Source organism: Rana temporaria, chromosome 2, assembly GCF_905171775.1.
Source record: "Rana temporaria chromosome 2, aRanTem1.1, whole genome shotgun sequence".
Lineage (NCBI taxonomy): Eukaryota > Metazoa > Chordata > Amphibia > Anura > Ranidae > Rana > Rana temporaria.
The window spans coordinates 85,045,824-85,064,836 of record NC_053490.1 but is presented as its reverse complement, the minus strand read 5'-3'; the positions used below and the strand labels follow the sequence as shown (position 1 = coordinate 85,064,836).

Sequence of the window (19,013 nt, the reverse complement as noted above, 5' to 3'; positions counted from 1 at the left end):
CAAGACCAAATCTCCTCGTTCTCAAACGCGGTGACGTACAACACATACAATGACAGGGGAAGTTCGATTCCACTGGCACAACCCTTGGGGCTGCTTTTGCTAACCTCATGTTACTGCGTGTTAAGTAAAAGTTTGGTAAGAGACGATTTGCACTTTTCAGTCTGTTACAGCGTGACAAATGTGTTATCTCCATTACAAACACTACTTTTACTCCCGTCTCATACTTTATTCTGAGCATGCGTGGGTTTCTTAGCATACACACGATCGTTGAAAACCAGCCCGACGAGGAACACGACGAGAGATTGAGACTCCCGTCGAGGAAATAGAGAACTTGTTCTCTTTTTTCCTCGTCGAGTTCCTCGACAGTTTCCTTGATGAAATACGTACACACGACCGGTTTCCTCTGCAAAAAAGCTCTTCCACCAAGTTTCTTGATGGATTCTGTCGAGGAAAACAGTTGTGTGTACGATGCCTCAATTAAACATTCCTCTTTCTTTCTAATGAATCCCATCTCCATGCTTAGTGCTTGAAAAGCAAAAAGGATCACCAGATATACTGTATATGACTTCTTATTTTTAAACAGGTCATAAATTGCCCAAAAAAATTATTGGGACACATCCAACACCTCTTCCATATCCTCTCACCTATCCTGTCCACCTCCTAGGCTCAGTTTTGTAACTTGCTCCTCTGCTCATCCACATATCACATGCATTTAGAAACAGTCACCAAGACCAAATTTTCTCAGAAAAAAAGCTTTAATTAATTGCCAATAGCCTCCTTACATAAAATCACGTGCACACTTCTCAAATGCCCAGTAATTGTTCCTGCATCTGATACTTATGGATTCCCTAAGTGTCTGACCTCACATCTGTCTCAATGCGTTTTGTCACAAAGAATTCTTCAGGTTTGCTATCTCCTGAGGAAGTCCTTGGGACTAAAGGCGAGGGGAACCAGAAAATATCAGATTTTTCAGATGCGGGAACAATAACCTAGCATTTGAGTATACAGTATATGAACTATTCCCATGCCTGTCTAAAACAAATTAAATACGTTTTGGCCTGAGTTTGACTTTAAAGCCCCATACACACTATTGGATTTTCTGCAGATTTATGTCTTCAGATTTACCAAAACCATATAATATGAGGTCAAACCTTAGGAGTTTCAATTTGTATGCAATCAGGCAGGCACTTGCACTACATGGTTTGGTAAATCTGAAGACAAAAATCTAGAGAGAATCTAATAGTGTGTATGGGGTCTTAGTGTTCACCTGAAATTACATACTGCATTGACATCACACAACAGTAAATTCATCTTTACCTGTAACATATATGTAGACTGCAGAGGTTTTCTTGGATAAGGTGAGGTGCTTGTACTGGCATCTATAGAATCCAGTGTCACTGATCTGTGCTTTGTACAGAGTTAAATTCATTTGGCACAGGACATCAACGCCTCCATGACACACATTCCCCATCATATGGAACCTGTTACTTTCTTTCCTCGAGGCTGCTGGGAATTTCCAGGAAAGCATTTGATCACCACTGTGAAAAGCAGAAAAACATATTAATGACATCCAATGGTAAACTAAGAGCATTAGAAGCAGGGGCCCGGATTCAGAGACAAGTTATGACGGCGTATCTCCGGATACGCCGTCGTAACTCTGAGTGGCGGGGTTGTATCTATGCGCCTGATTCGTAGAATCATTTACGCATAGATTTCCCTAAGATCCGACCAGCGTAAGTCTCTTACACCGTCGTATCTTAGGCTGCAAATTTACGCTGGCCGCTAGGTGGCGCTTCCGTAGATTTACGCAAGGAATATGCAAATTAGGTAGATACGCCGATTCAGAAACGTACGTCCGCCCGGCGCATTTTTTTATGTTGTTTGTGTAAGGCTTTTTGCGGCATAAAGTTACCCCTCATAAAGCAGGGGTAAGTCATGTTAAGTATGGGCGTCGGAAACACACGAACAGCGTCGTATTTTACATCGTTTACGTAAGTCGTTCGCGAATAGGGCTGTACGTAAGTTATGTTCACGTCGAAAGCATTGACTTTTTGTGGGTTAATTTGGAGCATGCACACTGGGATACGTTCACGGACGGCGCATGCGCCGTTAGCCAAAAACGTCATTTACTTGGGGTCAGCCATCATTACCATACAACACGCCCACTGCATGGAGAATTTGAATTCCGCGGGCTTACGCCAGACCACATACGCTACGCCACCTTAACTTAGGGCGCAAGTTCTTTCTGATTATGGAACTTGCGCCCTAAGTTACGGCGGCGTAACGTATCTGAGATACATTACGCCCGCCGATAGATACACAATTGTATCTGAATCCGGGCCAGGGCAAACAATGTTTTTGAGCAAGTAGAAGAGGAGAATTAAAATAACTTATTTGGTAACTCTAGGCAATCTAAAGAAACTATCTACCTTTCAATGATCAGACAAATTTGATACCTATTGGTTTCTAGGGATTACTTTGTGCATAGTTACAGTGGGGCAAAAAAGTACTTAGTCAGCCACCAATTGTGCAAGTTCTCCCACTTAAAAAGATGAGAGAGGCCTGTAATTGTCATCATAGGTATACCTCAACTACGAGAGACAAAATGTGGGAACAAATCACATTGTCTGATTTGGAAATAATTTATTTACAAATTATGGTGGAAAATAAGTATTTGGTCACCTACAAGCAAGCAAGATTTCTGGCTCTCACAGACCTGTATCTTCTTCTTTAAGAGGCTCCTCTGATCTCCACTCATTACCTGTATTAATGGCACCTGTTTGAACTTGTTATCAGTATAAAAGACACCTGTAAACAACCTCAAACAGTCACACTCCAAACTCCACTATGGTGAAGACCAAAGAGACAATGTGATTGGATTTGTTTCCACATTTTGTCTCTCGTAGTTGAGGTATACCTATGATGACAATTACTGGCCTCTCTCATCTTTTTAAGTGGGAGAACTTGCACAATTGGTGGTCGACTAAATACTTTTTTGCCCCACTGTATATATCTAAATACAGAAATAACGCTTAGCTGTGACTGTCTCCTACTTACAGAGGGCAGAATGGATATGCAACCTACTAAAATTGGCAACATAGCCTTAGCTCTTTAAGCATCAAACATTAACATAAAACCATTTTGATTTTGTCCTTAGTGCTAGTGCTTTTTATCTTTTATAGACCACAATTCAGATATGGTCCTGTTGATCTGCCAATAATTTTGGTTCAGACATTTAAGATGTCTGGTCTCCTATTGCATTTTGTGGTTCCATGTGATAGCACATAATGTTAACATAGTGGACGTCACAAAGAACCACAGTGCACAGCTGAGAAACGGGCAAATGGCACACTTGGAACTGTCAGATGCTTAAGATCCTTAAGCCAAATTATAACTCTTAGGCCTCGTACACACGACCGAGAAACTCGTTGTAAAAGAAACATTGTTTTCCTCGACGAGTTCCTTGTCAGGCTTGTCGAGAATCTTGTCAAGCTTTCTTTGCGTACACACTGTCAAGACAAAATCTCGTCATTTTCAAACGCGGTGACGTACAACACGTACAACGGCACTATAAAGGGGAAGTTTGATTCCACTGGTGCCACCCTTGGGGCTGCTTTTACTAATCTCATGTTACTGCGTGTTAAGTAAAAGTTTGGTGAGAGACGATTCACGCTTTTCAGTCTGTTACAGCGTGACGAATGTGCTATCTCCATTACGAACGCTACTTTTACCGAAGGTGCGCTCCCGTCTCTTTATACTTTATTCTGAGCATGCGCGGGTTTTTAAGCATACACACAAACGTGTTTCTCGTCGTAAACCAGCCCAACGAGAAACACGACGAGGAAATTGAGACTCCCGGTGAGAAAAAAGAGAACTTGTTCTCTTTTTTTCTCGTCGAGATCCACAACAGTTTTCTTGACGAAAAACATACACACGACCGTTTTCCTCTGCAAAAAAGCTCTGCCACCAAGTTTCTTGATGGATTTTGTCGAGGAAAACGGTCGTGTGTACGAGGCCTTAGGCCTCGTATACACATTTTAATTGTTGTACGACCGAGCGTCTGATTTTTGTCAAAAGCACGTGTGCATGATTTTGTCTGGAAAATCGTGACGTACTACGAGAGTATAAAGAGGAAGTTAATTTCTCAAGTGTGTTCTTTTACATTTTAATATGGTGATCTGAGATCATTTAACAAGTCTGTGATCTTTAGCTAGTGGTTTCAAAATATAAATATAACATTTTGACTTTCTTGTGAAAAAAATGTATATATATATATATATATAAAAACACAGTCATTATATGGCTATATGTGTGGCATCTGATCAGTTTTCTTACTATCTATACACACATATTTTATCACACAGTATAGATTTTGTTTCTTTAGCCATTGAAGTGATTTTCCTTTCTGTGTGGTCACTGCTACAGGAAATGAGTAAAATCTTTCAAACAGTGATAAATATATATGGCCTTGCTTTGGGTTTTAAAGTGATTGTGTTAATTCAAGGTAAAGTGCGGACACCTAGAGGTACACATATCTGCAGCACCTGAAATTTCCCCCCTACACCCTAATACCAGACGTTGTGAAAGGGCAAAGATTTGGCACTTCCTGTTACTGTCGGGGCTTAGTCATTCCATCTTCCCCTCTTCCCCCATACACACTCATTGGTCCATAACGATGATGGGCTGGCATACTGGCCATTTATAATGTGTGGGAGGTGGGAGGGGACAGGCAAGTCTCAGCACTACCAGGAAGTACACAAAGCTTTGTCCAATCAAAATGGCTTGACATTTGGGCAGAGTGGGGCACTTTGCTCAGGGTATGTGCAGGTACCTCTAGATGCCCATACTTTACAGTTGTCAACAACTTGTTTTTGTTGTTAAAGTTATAGAGTCATTTGAAGTAGTATCTTCATGTCAAACTTTGCTCAGCAGAAATTTCACTTGGCTTGTTATTCGTGCTAATTTCATATAGTGTGCGGCCACTTTAATGTCACATTATTATTTGAACCAACTATACCCAAACTTAAATCCAGTAGCCATAGGTATTAGATGATTGCAATCCTATTCTTGTTTTCAACAGGCAATAACAGACAGATTTTGTCTATGGGCAGCTTTCAAGTACTTCTATTCAGATTTAAGAAAACATGTAAATGTAACGACGCACACGATTTCTTACCTGCATGAAAGGTTGATTGGCTGTCCTGCTTGTACAATCAACTCCTTTGCTTTTACATTCAACACTGTTGCAATCTTGGAACCAGAGCTGTGTCCTAGAGGATCAGAAAATAATTCATATGATTACACTGAAGACTTGAGTGGCTCATAATGTATTCAAGGGTGAAAATAGCAGCCAGGTGACTTCAGAAAGTGGTAAGCAATTACATCCCCCATATTTTGCTCGGGAAGTATTTTATTTATATTGAAGATTATTAAAGTTGAACTAAACCCTCCTATCCTATACAGCTTAGGCATGAATTGGTACCTGCAGGGCTGCTAATAGTACAGCCAGCCATCCTGTATAGGGTCCAAGCCCCATCATTTTAAAAGGGGGGTTCAGGCACCTGAAGAGCAGGAGGGTAGGCTTTACTGCCTTACTACTGAAACTGATCCCCTTGAAAGTTGACAATAAAGAATTTCCCATTATTTTTGTGAATGTTGTTTGTGCATGAGGACCACAAAGACAGACTAACAGCTAGTCATAGAGTTCATCTCAATACAATTAGGAAGGTGGGACTTTCACAGGAGCTAGTACAAAAGACCCATACCCTGACTCCCTCAGTACCACCACCACCAACATTTTTTATCAAATTTAGTAGGACAGTCCCTGGCTATATAGGTTAATCTATAGAGAGGCAACATTGAATTCACTAAATGTTTTCAGGCATTAATCTCTTGGAAAATATTGTTGGAGCAGTCACTATAAATTGACAAGAGCACGCATGGGCCCAGCAAAGAAAGAGCATGACATGTGCATGCGTGGGTCCGGCAAAAAAAAGATTTTGATAAGAGCATGCATAGGCCCAGCAATTGAAGTTTTGACAAGAGCATGTGTGGGCCTGGCAAAGGAAGTTTTTGACAAGAGCATGTGTGCCTCCAACCTGAATGTTTTGACGTGTGGCTCTGTGATATAGTGAGTGATATACCACTGGACTAAGAACAGGTGACTATAAGACTAAAAGGTGGGGTGGACTACTATATAAGTGTGTAGACATATTCGCCAGCACACCGAGGATCATTTAGAAAAACGTCCAGAAATTCTTTAATGCATAGAAGCGATCAAAACAGCAACGTTTCGAGGTCGCACAGGACCTCTTCGCCAGCCAAATGATGAAGAAGAGGTCCTGTGCGACCTTGAAACGTTGCTGTTTTGATCGATTCTATGCATTAAAGAATTTCTGGACGTTTTTCTAAATGATCCTCGGTGTGCTGGCGAATATGTCTACATGATTTCCTTTCCGGTTCCCAGCAGGTAATCGCTTCAGCACCCTCTTTTCTTATTGGCCATTTTCCAGGAAGGTGTGCAATTGGAATATTTTTGATACTATATAAGCGTGACTGCATTAAAAGTGCAATAACATTTTTATTACCGTATACACTTGAGTATAAGCCGACACCGAATATAAGCTGAGGCACCTAATTTTACCACAAAAAATGGGAAAACTTATTGACTCGAGTATAAGCCTAGGGTGTCCATCTGCATGCCTCACTGTGCCTCACTTTGCCTCACTGTGTCCATGTGCATGCCTCACTGTGTCCATGCCTCACTGTGTCCATGCCTCATTGTGTCCATGCCTCAGCCTCACTTTGTCCATGCTTCACTGTGTCCATGCCTCACTGTGTCCATGCCTCACTGTGCCCATGCCTCACTGTGCCCATGCCTCACTGTGTCCATGACTAGCCTGATGTTTAACATAGTAGTCTATGGAATGGGTGCCTGGCTTTGAAAAATTGGTGCTCCCTAGCCGCCGTAGGTCCCCCAGACAACTTTGCACACTTATAGAGGAGAAATGGGGCTACATGTATGCCAAGTTCCGGGTCCAGAGGACCTACGACTGTTGAGTACCGGGTCCCCAAAGTCACCAGAGAAATGACAATTTAACATGGGAGTCTATGGAAGGGGTGCCCGGATTTGAAAAATCAGAGCTCCCTGGCCATAGGTCCTCTGGACAACAAACTTTGCACACTTGTAGAGGAAGAGTGGGGCTCAGTATCGGTATCGGGTCCCCAAAGTCTGGGAGATCAGGCGTAAAAAGGTGACTTGAATATCAGCCGAGGGGGGGCATTTTCATCACAAAATAATTTGCTGAAAAACTCGGCTTATACTCGAGTATATACGGTACTTTACAAACTAAGGTTATTATAGCCTTAAAGCCTGAGTGTGGTTACAAGAGAAAAAAAGCACAGGTGACAGTACTTACATTCAATGAGGAGGGTCTCTTGTGCTGGTGGCTTTTGCCACAGTGGAAATTTTAAGCCCACACGACCCCCCCATACCTCTGCAGTAGTAATCCTCCAGTGCTGCAGGGGTTAACAGAGCTGCTGGACCTATCATAGACACTTGTCAAGAAGCTGAACCACAATGAAAAGCACCTTTCATTCTTCTGCCTGTCCTCCAGTCATAGAGCTCTTTTCATTGTATGATCTATAGTACAGAGTCTATGAATAGAGGAGGAATATGGAAAGGGCAGGCATTTTTTCTTTCTTTTTTGTTAACTACCAAATTTGCTTATATCAAGTACATAAACTGCACACATTTCGTAACCTTCTCAGGATCCTAAGGCTATAATAAAGTTAAATAAATTTGTACTTAAGATGCATGCAGGCTGCTGTTGCTGAAATGCTGTCATGCTGGTCCAGTGCTGGTCCAGTACTTGCTGAGTAGTAATGAGCTTGGATATGTTCAGTCTAGGGTCTGAACCCACAGGTGGAAGCCTGCCAGGAAGGTGTCACCTGGACAGGTGAATTATCTGAAACCAGGGCATTCCTAGCCCCCACAGCTGCCCAAATACAAGGGGCATGAAAACCTACAACTGCGGGGTGGTGAATGCCCTAGCTACAGATGATTGGCCCATACAGATGACAGCTTCTTGGCAGGCTTGCACACCTGGGTTCAGGTCTCAGTCCGAACATACCCAAACGTCAATGAGCTGGAACATATATGCCAATTGTTATTGCCGCTGTGCATTCCTGTGCGATTCACATGCAGTTCTGTGCGGTATGATTTCAGCCCATTCATTTTGAAAGAATGGGCTGCATTCTTTCAGGACCTGTGACATGTCCCAGAAGACTGCAGGGAGGGGGAGGGAGAACTTGCTTGGATCGCCTATGATATCCCAACTGCAGTGTGTACTGGGAGTGGGTACCTGTCAAAACCAGTATCTGTTCCCCTTAAAAAAAAAAAAATAGCATGCCAAACACGGAGGGGATTTGGGGATTACTTAAAGCGGATCTTCCCTTTTTGGGTGGAGTTCCACTTTAATGAAAATCTGTCTCCAATAAAAGATCTGTCTGTCATGTAGCTGTTCAATATTCAAAGCAACATGTTTCATAGTTCAGCCAGTGAAAATGTTACAATGTAATACAATGTTTACATTTGGCTATGCTCAATATGGGGTGGATTTACTAAACTCAAATAGACTGTGCACTTTGAGAGTGCAGTTCCACTATGCAAGTGCAGTTGCTCCAGAGCTTAGTAAATTCGATAAATTTTCATTAGCAAAGAATACCGAATTAGGTGCATGGTAAATAAAAAAAAAAAAAAACAGCTATTTGCTTGCACATGATTGGATGATGGAAGTCAGCAGAGCTTCTGATCATTTACTAAGCTCAGGCGCAACTGCACTTGCAAAGTGCTAACAGTCTATTGGCCTTTAAATCGACCCTTGTGTATCTATAGGGGTAGATTCACGTAGAATGGCATATGTTTGTGCGGGCGTAACGTATCCTATTTACGTTATGCCTCCGCAACTTTTACAGGCAAGTGCCATATTCTTAAAAGAAAGTTGCGGCGGCGTAGCGTAAATAGGCCGGCGTAAGCCCGCCTAATACAAATTGTGAAGAGGTGGGCGTGTGTTATGTAAATTAACCCTGACCCGACGTGATTGACGTTTTACACGAACGGCGCATGCGCCATCCGTGGAATTTCCCAGTGTGCATTGCTCCAAAGTACGCCGCAAGGACGTCATTGGTTTCGACGTGAACGTAAATGACGTCCAGCCCCATTCACGGACGACTTACGCAAACAACGTAAATTTTTCAAATTTATTCGCGGGAACGACGGCCATACTTAACATTGGTACGCCGCATATAGGCCTCATATAGCAGGGGTAACTTTTCGCTGGGAAAAGCCTAACGTAAACGGCGTAACTGTACTGCGTCGGCCGGTGCGTAAGTTTGTGAATTTGCGTATCTAGCTGATTTACATATTCTAGGCGTAAATCAGCGTACACGCCCAGTGCAGTTAAGATCCGACGGCGTAAGAGACGTATGAATCAGGCGCATAGATACGACCGGCCAGACTCAGAGATACGACGGCGTATCTGGAGATACGCCGTCGTATCTCCTTTGTGAATCTACCCCATAGTGTCTGGGTGCAGAACAGTGTCCTAATGCTGACACTATATGAAAAATCGTCCGAAAATTTGGTCGTTGAGACAGTTCTTTCGTTTTTTAAACAGTTAATGAGCACAAAATCGATAATCGTTGGGAAGTTTTTGAGCCCAAAAAAACGAAGGACAAGTTTGGAAATTTTCTGCCGAACGAACGATAAATCGGAAGGTTAATTTTTTTCCGTCCGAACTTTCTGCACTAGGTATATGTAAAAAAAAAATGTATTTATGTCCAATTTATCGGTCATTACATGATGGCAATATCGTTTGCGCTCACGGCAGAATGTTCGTTTTTCGAAAGTTCGTTCGAACAATTTTTCGTAGAGTGTATGGCCAACATTATTGTACATGCCTTTTGTCAAAAATATAAAAAAAAAAGAGGCACCACATGTGCTTATTTTCCACTGCTGATTACTTAGCAATGACAATGTGAATTAAAAACATAAAACAATGACTCTTTTGTCTGCCCAGCAACAGTGCTCTTTCCTGACATATGACCGGTTCCGATCGGTTACTCTCTTTTTCTCACAATCATCTAATTGGTTGCCATGGCCAATAATCCACATTTTCAGTTTGATAAACAAGCGCGGTAGAATAGTCCGGTGGATCCGTTCAGATGACTCATACAGCGTGTAGTGATGCAGCACAATACAAATGTACATAATTGTTCATTAGAAGAGAGATTAGCAGGGAACTTTGTTCACCTGTTATGCAGCCTTGTCAAGATCAAAGCACCCACAAAGCCTAATACTCACTAAATGAAAACAACATGAGTGGATTTGCTGAGCGGCATGGAACAATGCTCACATGAATGCAATGTGCTCAGAACATCTGGAACACTGGAGTGTGCTGAGCTAGAAACACGTGCTGCAAAACACCGACAGCACACCAGCAGTCACACGGTGCTGGCACATTGCATCGTTTTTGCTTTCCAAAAAAAGAATCTTGTATTGAAGAAAAACCTCAGGACCACCTGAATGTTCACAAATGCCTCTCGAAAAACACAACTTTTATTTACTCTTATGGAACAAATTCAGGCAACAAGTACGCTCGGTGAGTGAATTGTAGTACAGCATGGTATCCAATGTCTCCAATGCCTTCTTTTACTCACAATCCATATGGCCATTGAAATAACTGGGATAATGCATCCAGAATGCTGTCTGCAAGGCTGGGTCACCCAGTGCAATGTAGAGCATGTCAAACCCTAAGTACACCCATTTGGTTCAGTACATCCCTCCTAGCCCAGTGGTTGGGGGCAATTGATAAGTATTGAAAGTCGGCGAGGAGCAGGTAATACCATTGCACAAAGCGGGTAAGTATAATATGTTCATTATTAAAGAAAAAAAAATTATGCCTTTACAACCATGTTAAATTGTATATATAACAGACCAAAAGGGAGTAAATGTGTTCAGTGTTTGGTTTTACATACACTTGAAGGCCTCATGCACACTGTAAGAGTAACCTCTTGACGCCGGCTGTACACAAATATGCGGCCTCTCAATGGGTGGGCTTTTTGACGCCAAGTAGCTTCATATATGTGACACTGTGTTTACAACTTACCTTGCTCCCTGCGTGCTCCCAGAACAGTATCTGGGATCGGTAAGCTCCCAATGCATACTTGCGATTGGGAGCTTCACAATCACGTGACTGCTGTGAGAGCCAATCACAGCATGATTGGCAAAACATAAATCTGTTAATTCATTTACATTTATAAGAGTTACTTTCCTGAATGATTATGCCTTTTTCTACTATACTGTTGTACATGTTCTGTTAATGGAATATCTATTTATATTATATTATTGTAAATGCTCTGTTAATGGAATTTTGTTGATAATTATAAAATTCAATAAAATATTTGAAACAGAAACTTACCTTAGAACAAAGCCCTCCAGCGGCGCGCTGTCACTGCTGAAGGTGCCTCCATCTTCACCCGGTCTTCCTTCAGGGTTTGCGTACTCCGGGCTGTGTGAGTGGCCAGAGCCATGATGACGTCACTCCCATGCATGCATGCGTGCTGGAGTCGACGTTTATGGCACATGACTCTGAAGGATGGGCGCGGTATGTCGTTCCTTCAGAGAGCATGCACTGGTGCAGTCACCGGCTGCATCTAAAGTAAATATCTCCTAAACAGTGCACGTTTGGGAGATATTTACTGTGCTTATAGGTACGCCTTATTATAGGCTTATCTGTAGGTAAAAATCATACAAGGGATTTTACTCCCACTTCAATATTTTCCTAACCTGGGGAGTTAATGCAGAACTAAAGCCACAGATACTTACCTCTCTAATGACCAGATGTCTGCAAGTTTCCTTGCCGGAAATGTAATCTGAAGCTGCAAATGTGCATGAGATGGTGTACATTGTGGAGAGGACTGTGAGCAGGCAGGTAGGTTTATTTTTTTTTTCAGAAGACACATGTCATTTCTGCTTTAACCCCCCTGGCGGTATTCCTGAGTCTGACTCGGGGTTAGATTTTTGTGCTAGGATCAGGAACCCCGAGTCAGACTCGGGCTTGCCTCGCTGGATCCACAGACACTGTTTACTTACCTTTTCCCTGGATCCAGCGATGCCACCGCGCTGTGTGAGCGAGCGGGTCCTTGCTCGATTCACACAGCGTCCTCCTGTGCCGCCGATCTCTGTTCCCTGCGACGTTACGACGCACGGGAGCGGAGAACGGCGCCAAATTCAAAAACGTAAACAAACACATTACATACAGTATACTGTAATCTTATAGATTACAGTACTGTATGTAAAAAATCCACACCCCTTGTCCCTAGTGGTCTGCCCAGTGCCCTACATGTACTTTTATATAATAAAAACTGTTCTTTCTGCCTGCAAACTGTAGATTGTCCATAGCAACCAAAAGTGTCTTTTTATGTAAAAAATGGTTTTAGATCAGCTAGAAAACAGCGATAATAAATTATAATCACTTGCAGAATTGTGCGATAGCTATTTGTGGGGAAATTCGTCATAAAAAAATAAAAGTAATGACAGCGACAATTCTGCAACTGAGCAAATTTCAGTGATTTTGAGTTGATTACATTATTGAATAATTTTTATTATAATTATATTATTATTTCTTATAATTATTTATAATTATGTATTATATTATAATTTATAATTTAGTTTTTTTAAAAATGTCATACCCGGGATGCCTACCAGACTCTTGTTTGGTCAGATTTACGTGAGTTATTCCTAAAAATTACAGGCCTACAGTATAAAACGCCAAATTTCCTTGCAAATAATGGTACCGCTTTCAGCACCTTTTTTCTGAAAGAATCATACCGCCAGGGAGGTTAATAGCCTGTCTGCTCCCAAAATTTATAAATTGGACTTTACTTCCTCTTTAACTATATCAACCAAACATATTTCAATTCCCTGATTCTTGGAAGAGGAGTTCTGATTGGTTGCTAACAGTTATTTCACTTTGTGCATCATCAATGCTTTCTTCACTGCCTTACTAAAAAATCCCAAAAGCTGCACAAACATTGTAACACAGCACATTCCAGATTGTTGGAAACCTTCCCAAACTATTGTAAAAAAAATATGTTGTCCGTAACAAGAGTATGAGAAAGTTCACAGGAATCTTTGTCAGTAAGAAAAAAAAAAGTCACATAGCCGCTTACACACAAACTTAACAATGAGAATTCCAAAAATAGCAGTGGAAGTCTAGAAAACTAGAAAAGTAGCTTGTATAAAAACCTCGAGAGGGACGAGGGCTGAATGGACAGCACTAACAATTGCTTTACAGCAGATCCAGATCTGCTTCTTTCTATTGTTTAAGCTATTGTAGGAAAAGGATTCTGACTGGCTGTATCAATGAAGAATATTAGGGCTCATTAAAATGAATAGTGCCCTCTGAAATTACCGTAATTGCTTTTCAGACGGCATTTGACAGACCGGTGGGAAGTGAAGTGTTATGTTGCCTCCTCACCACCTGATTTGACCCCCAAAAGCCCACACCACCGTGCTGCAGGAAGGTTGCACTTCAATGAACTGCCCACTGAACACAACATGGGGTATAACTCTTGCCGCAGTGTAAAGCAAAGCATTGCAGCCGTGGAAAGCATGCAACCCTCTCTGGCTGATGGGCAGTAAAAACGTAACTCAGTCTCCCGTTTTTACTGCTGTTGACGAAAAGTGTAAACTTAGGAAGGCCATACATGGTCGAATTCCGAACAAATTTTCATTTCAAAATCAGAAATTTTGTGCATTTTTTGATCCGATGGTGCCGCCATCGATTTTTAAAATTCGACCAACCAAGCCTTCAATTTCACCTCATGTTGCTACAGAAAAGAATGTGTCTGGGAATCTTTTGTTTCCGGGAATTTTCCTTTCTTGCACTCATGTGCATTCCTTTTTCTATTACATTTTTCAGACGATTCTCCCATCATTGATTAGAAAATCATTTGTTTTTCCAAAAAAAATTTACATGACCGATTGCTCAAATTTGTTTGCCGCACGAAAATTGGCTGTTGCTGCAGTCCACTAATGGTGTGAAATTCGAACGAAAATTCTTAGATATGATTTTCGAAAGAAAATTATTTTCCAAATTCGACCCGTGTATGGCCAGCCCTAGCCTTTTTGTCTTATATTTCTCTACAGACTTTGTGCAGCACCTTGCCGAAGGTTTTGTTAATGATAGCCAAACATATCCCTTGCTTCTTTTCCCTGCAGAATAATTGCTGAATCTTGGGTGCTGTTAGCAACAGCGTCATATGTAGTCCTAATTCCAATCAATGAATCCCAGGGCCCTTTATTTCCTATTTATGACCATTATTAACGTCAATCATGATTATTATGGGAAAATATTCATAAGCAAGTATATTGCAGGGTGTGGGAGGGGACAGGGAGGTAACTTGTACATGAAATCTGCTTTAGACCTATTAACTAAAAAAAAATCTGAACCTCCAATCTGCCATCACTGGAACTTCTAGCTGTACTCCAAGCAAACAGATAAGTACAAAAGGTCAAGTATAAAGTGTTTCTGAGATGTACACAGCTCTACCACACAGCATAATTCTGTCTTTTAGGGCAGGAGACCTGATTTTTGTCTGCAGCAGATAAGAGACCCTTAAACACACTGGCCGAAAGTTAGCCAAAATTGGTTGGTTCCAGTCTGTGTGTCCCGCAGAAGCCAATCTCACAACTAGCTTCTATCGAATGGGCATGCATCCGACTGGGGACCAATCAGTGCTGGCACCCAATGGGGGTGAGCACTGACCGGTGTGTTCTAGTGGGGGGGTGGGCGTCAGAATACAATAGCCCAGCCTAGAGTTCAGCTTTAACTGTAATGCTGGCAGTAGCCATACAGCTGACAATTTGCAGGCAAAATAGTAACTTAGTACTGAATGTGAATAGATTGCAAGTAAAAAGAGTGACTTTAATCAAAGGAGCTCGCATACCCCACATGTATAATCAGAACTTAACTCCACAAATACTTGCTCCTGATTCAACAATCAGATACCCTCGAGTTCCCTTTCTGGCTCTAACATTTTCTCCCTGACTTCTTCCAGGTTGTCTATTTTAATATTGACTCTCGTTCAAAAGATCCCAGTGTGCATTGCTCCAAATGGCGTCGCAAGGACGTCATTGGTTTCGACATCCAGCCCCATTCACGGACGACTCAGGCCCCGTACACACGTCCGAGAAACTCGACGGGCAAAACACATCGTTTTGCTCGTCGAGTTCCTTGTGAAGCCGCCGAGGATCTCGGCGAGCCGAAATTTCCCATTGAACAACGAGGAAATAGAGAACATGTTCTCTATTTGGCCCGACGAGATCCTTGTCGGCTTCCTCGGCCAAAAGTGTACACACGACCGGGTTTCTCGGCAGAATACGGCTCCGATCGAGTTTCTGGCTGAATTCTGCCGAGAAACTCGGTCGTGTGTACGGGGCCTTACGCAAACGACGTAACTTTTTTAAATTTCGACGCGAAAACGACGGCCATACTTAACATTGGCTGCGCCTCATATAGCAGGGGCAACTTTACGCCGGGAAAAGCCTAACGTAAACGTCGTAACTTTACTGCGTCGGCCGCGCATACGTTCGGGAATTCGCGTATATAGCTAATTTGCATACTCAACGCAGAATTCGACGGAAGCGACACCTAGCGGGCAAAAAAAAATTGCAGTTTAGATCCGACGGCGTAAGAGACTTACGCCTGTCGGATCTAATGGATATCTATGCGTAACTGATTCTAAGAATCAGTCGCATACATACGACGGGTCAGATTAGGACTTACGACGGCGTACAATAGCGCTGCGCCGTCGTAAGTCCTTTGAGAATCTGGCCCACAATCTTTTTTCTGTGTCCCAGGCACTATTTTGTCTAAATAAAGTTGGAAAGGCAAGCAACACACCATTAAGTAACACCTACTGTTTTGGCCATTTCCACCATTTGGCTACACCTCTATTTTGGCCACATCGACAGGTGTGCCACTGGTGGGGGTGCTATAAACACTGCATTAGCCCCAACAACTTATACCCTTCGCCCAACAAAACTTTTTTAGAAGCTGCCCCGCCTGGGGACAACTCTAAAATATATTTTTTATTCTTGGTAAAAATGGTCACAAATACAAATAGAGAGCTGAATCTCCCCACTGGTGACACAGACAGCAATAAATACATGACAGAGTTTTTTGTCTTTTGTTCCATAGGAACTGAGTCAAATGTGAGTAAATCCTAAGATTGGAAGAAATAAGAACTATTTTAACAAACATATTTACAGCGCAAAAAGATTTTCTCTTATTTTCTTTAGTTTTTGTTTTCAAAATAGTTGGGGGAATTTAGGTTTGCAGAACTGTCTACTATATATTTTTTAAAGTGGATGTAAACCCACTCTCATCCTTTCTAAACTACTGCCATGGTGCTGATCTATAAGGATATACATGCCTCATGCCTTACCTTACCACATTTGTATGGGTTCACAGTCAACTGAAGCAGACTATTATACTCAGATGTGCTACAGTACAGAATGGACTTATCCCAAGTGACACAGAAATGAGAAAGCCTCCTAAAGCAACATTAAGCCCTGGTTCACACTGGGCTGCGGGAGTGAAGCCGTGCGAGTTCAGCTGAACTCGCACGATTTCACTCCCGCTGGCACTCCCAATTTCGGCCGCGATTTAAGAGACATCTGTGCAGGTTTCTGCACAGATGTCTATGTAAATCGCGGCCCTAAATCGCAGAAAGTAGTACAGGAACTACTTTTTGAAATCGGTGCAGCGCCGCAGATGCGGCGTTGCACCGATTAGGACGGTGTCATTGCCGACAATTGCCGGCAAATGCCGCCAATTTGAGATGCGATTTCACAAGTGAAATCGCATCTCAAATCGAAGCAAATCGAACCCAGTGTGAACCTGGGCTGAAACACATTATATGGACAACATCACACTTGCCTACCGTTTTATGAAAACCTAATGAACAAGAAATTGATTACCTAATGTGAAACTCCAGAAAAACAGGTAAAAAAAAAGTTAAAATACATATAGGTATAGGAATGTATAATTCTGATCAGCCAATCTTCTGAGGTACACACCTCTGCCAGTCAGCCAGCCATAACATTTCACCCATTTATTCCTCAATTGTTTTTGGTGGTCAATATTTTTTAGCGCTGTACTTTCTTGTTTTAATTTCACTGGACACGTTTCTTGCTCACTGACCAATAATCAGTATTGTTATGGGAATTACAAGCCTGGCTGAACAGAATTACAAATGTTCTGGCAGGTAAAACTCTAACCATATATCATATATAAACTGTGTTTTTGTGCTGTTTGCATAGTGATTTACTTTTGTCTGCTAAGGCAAAGAAAATTCGGACATTGAAACCCTGGGTACATATAAGCCCTGTACACACAATCGGATTTCTGATGGAATCTAATCCGATGGATTTTTTCGTCAGATATCCAATGAAGCTGACTTTCATCAGTCTTGCCTACACACTATCAGACTAAATTCCGACCGTGCCAAAACGCGGTTATGTAAAACACTACAACGAGCCGAAAAAAATTAAGTTCAATGCTTCCGAGTATGCGTCGAATTGATTCTGCGCATGCGTGGCTTTTTCTCCGTTGGAGTTCCACACAGACGATGGGATTATTCTATCGTTTTTTTATTCATAGGAAAAATGTAAAACATGTTCTATTTTTTAACACCGATGGACAAACCGATCGTGTGTACACGGCTTAAGTGTGACTGTTTATCTTTTTCTTAGAGAAGCTCAATGATTACTGGAAACTGTGTCATTCATAGCAGTGACAGTGACACGGCGCCATTCAGTAGATGATGAATCACATGGTATTACGTGAGTGATACAAATAGTTCTAGTCACTAATTCATGAATCACACAGTGCTTGAAAGTAAATTTTAACAATAAACGAGGAATCAGTGTGCGGCCAGCTAATAGCATCTTGCTTGTCTCCTGAACCTTGTGTCTAAAATTCGGCAGTCTATTTTTTTTATTTCATTTTAAAAATGTAATTATAAAAATAATAATATAATATAAAACAGGAGAAAAAGACTGACCATCAGTATTAATTAAAAACAACTATAATAATTAAGACTATAAGGGGAAAAAAAGTAGAAAAAGCAGAAACAATAATAGAAGAGAACGATAAAAATAAGAAAACAACTATGGTTTGAGCACAACTTAAGGTAGCAAGTAATTAGTACATTCAGGGTCAGATCCTATGTCCATCTAAAGAGGATACAAAGGGCAATAAGAAAGATCACTTCTTTGGGCACGTCTCCATCAGGGTTTGATGTTTGTCTTTAGTCTCATAAGCAGAAACCCCTTAGTGGGGTCCAGACTTCCTCAGCTGCAGGACGATGCTCAGGAAGCCACTGCCTCCTCCTGGCTATTAATAAAACCATGTCAGATAACAGGGATTACTGGTTTAAACCAGAAATTTAAGGGTTAATCCCCAAAAAATAGCAAGGGAAGACTAAGCAAGTTGTTGACCTTGAGCTTGTTTAAGGTAATACTGCTCAAAAACTATGCTGGAGTTTCACATTAAATAGATTGCCATTAGAACATAAATTCTCCAGCTCCCTTTGCAAATTTAATGAAGCAAATCTAAGTATACTGTGTGATCGTGAGGAAATGTTAACATAACTGAAGAACATACATAGACTAAAACTAGAATCTCATCAATGCAGATAAGAGAAATGCCACGTACACATGATCGGTCAAACCGATGAGAACAGTCTGAAGGACCGTTTTCATCGGACCAAACCGATCGTGTGTGGGCCCCATCGGTTATTTATCCATAGGTTAAAAAAAAGCAATCTTGTTTTAAATTTAACCGATGGCTACCTAACCGATAGAAAAAAAACGATCGTTTGTAGGCACGTCCATCGGTTAAAAATCCACGCATGCTCAGAATCAAGTCGACGCATGCTTGGAA

General features: G+C 41.7%; 1 protein-coding gene across 1 annotated transcript in view; it reads right to left on the bottom strand.

Moving 5' to 3' along the window:
• The window catches only part of FLT1 (fms related receptor tyrosine kinase 1), a 78,759-nt gene that overhangs the window by 46,694 nt on the left and 13,052 nt on the right, over window positions 1-19,013 (bottom strand). The window contains exons 2-3 of the mRNA XM_040340474.1: window positions 5,177-5,270; window positions 1,318-1,538 (exon numbers count right to left, since the gene is read on the bottom strand). Coding sequence (XP_040196408.1) covers window positions 1,318-1,538; window positions 5,177-5,270 — 315 coding nt within the window. The remainder of the gene's footprint in view (window positions 1-1,317; window positions 1,539-5,176; window positions 5,271-19,013) is intronic.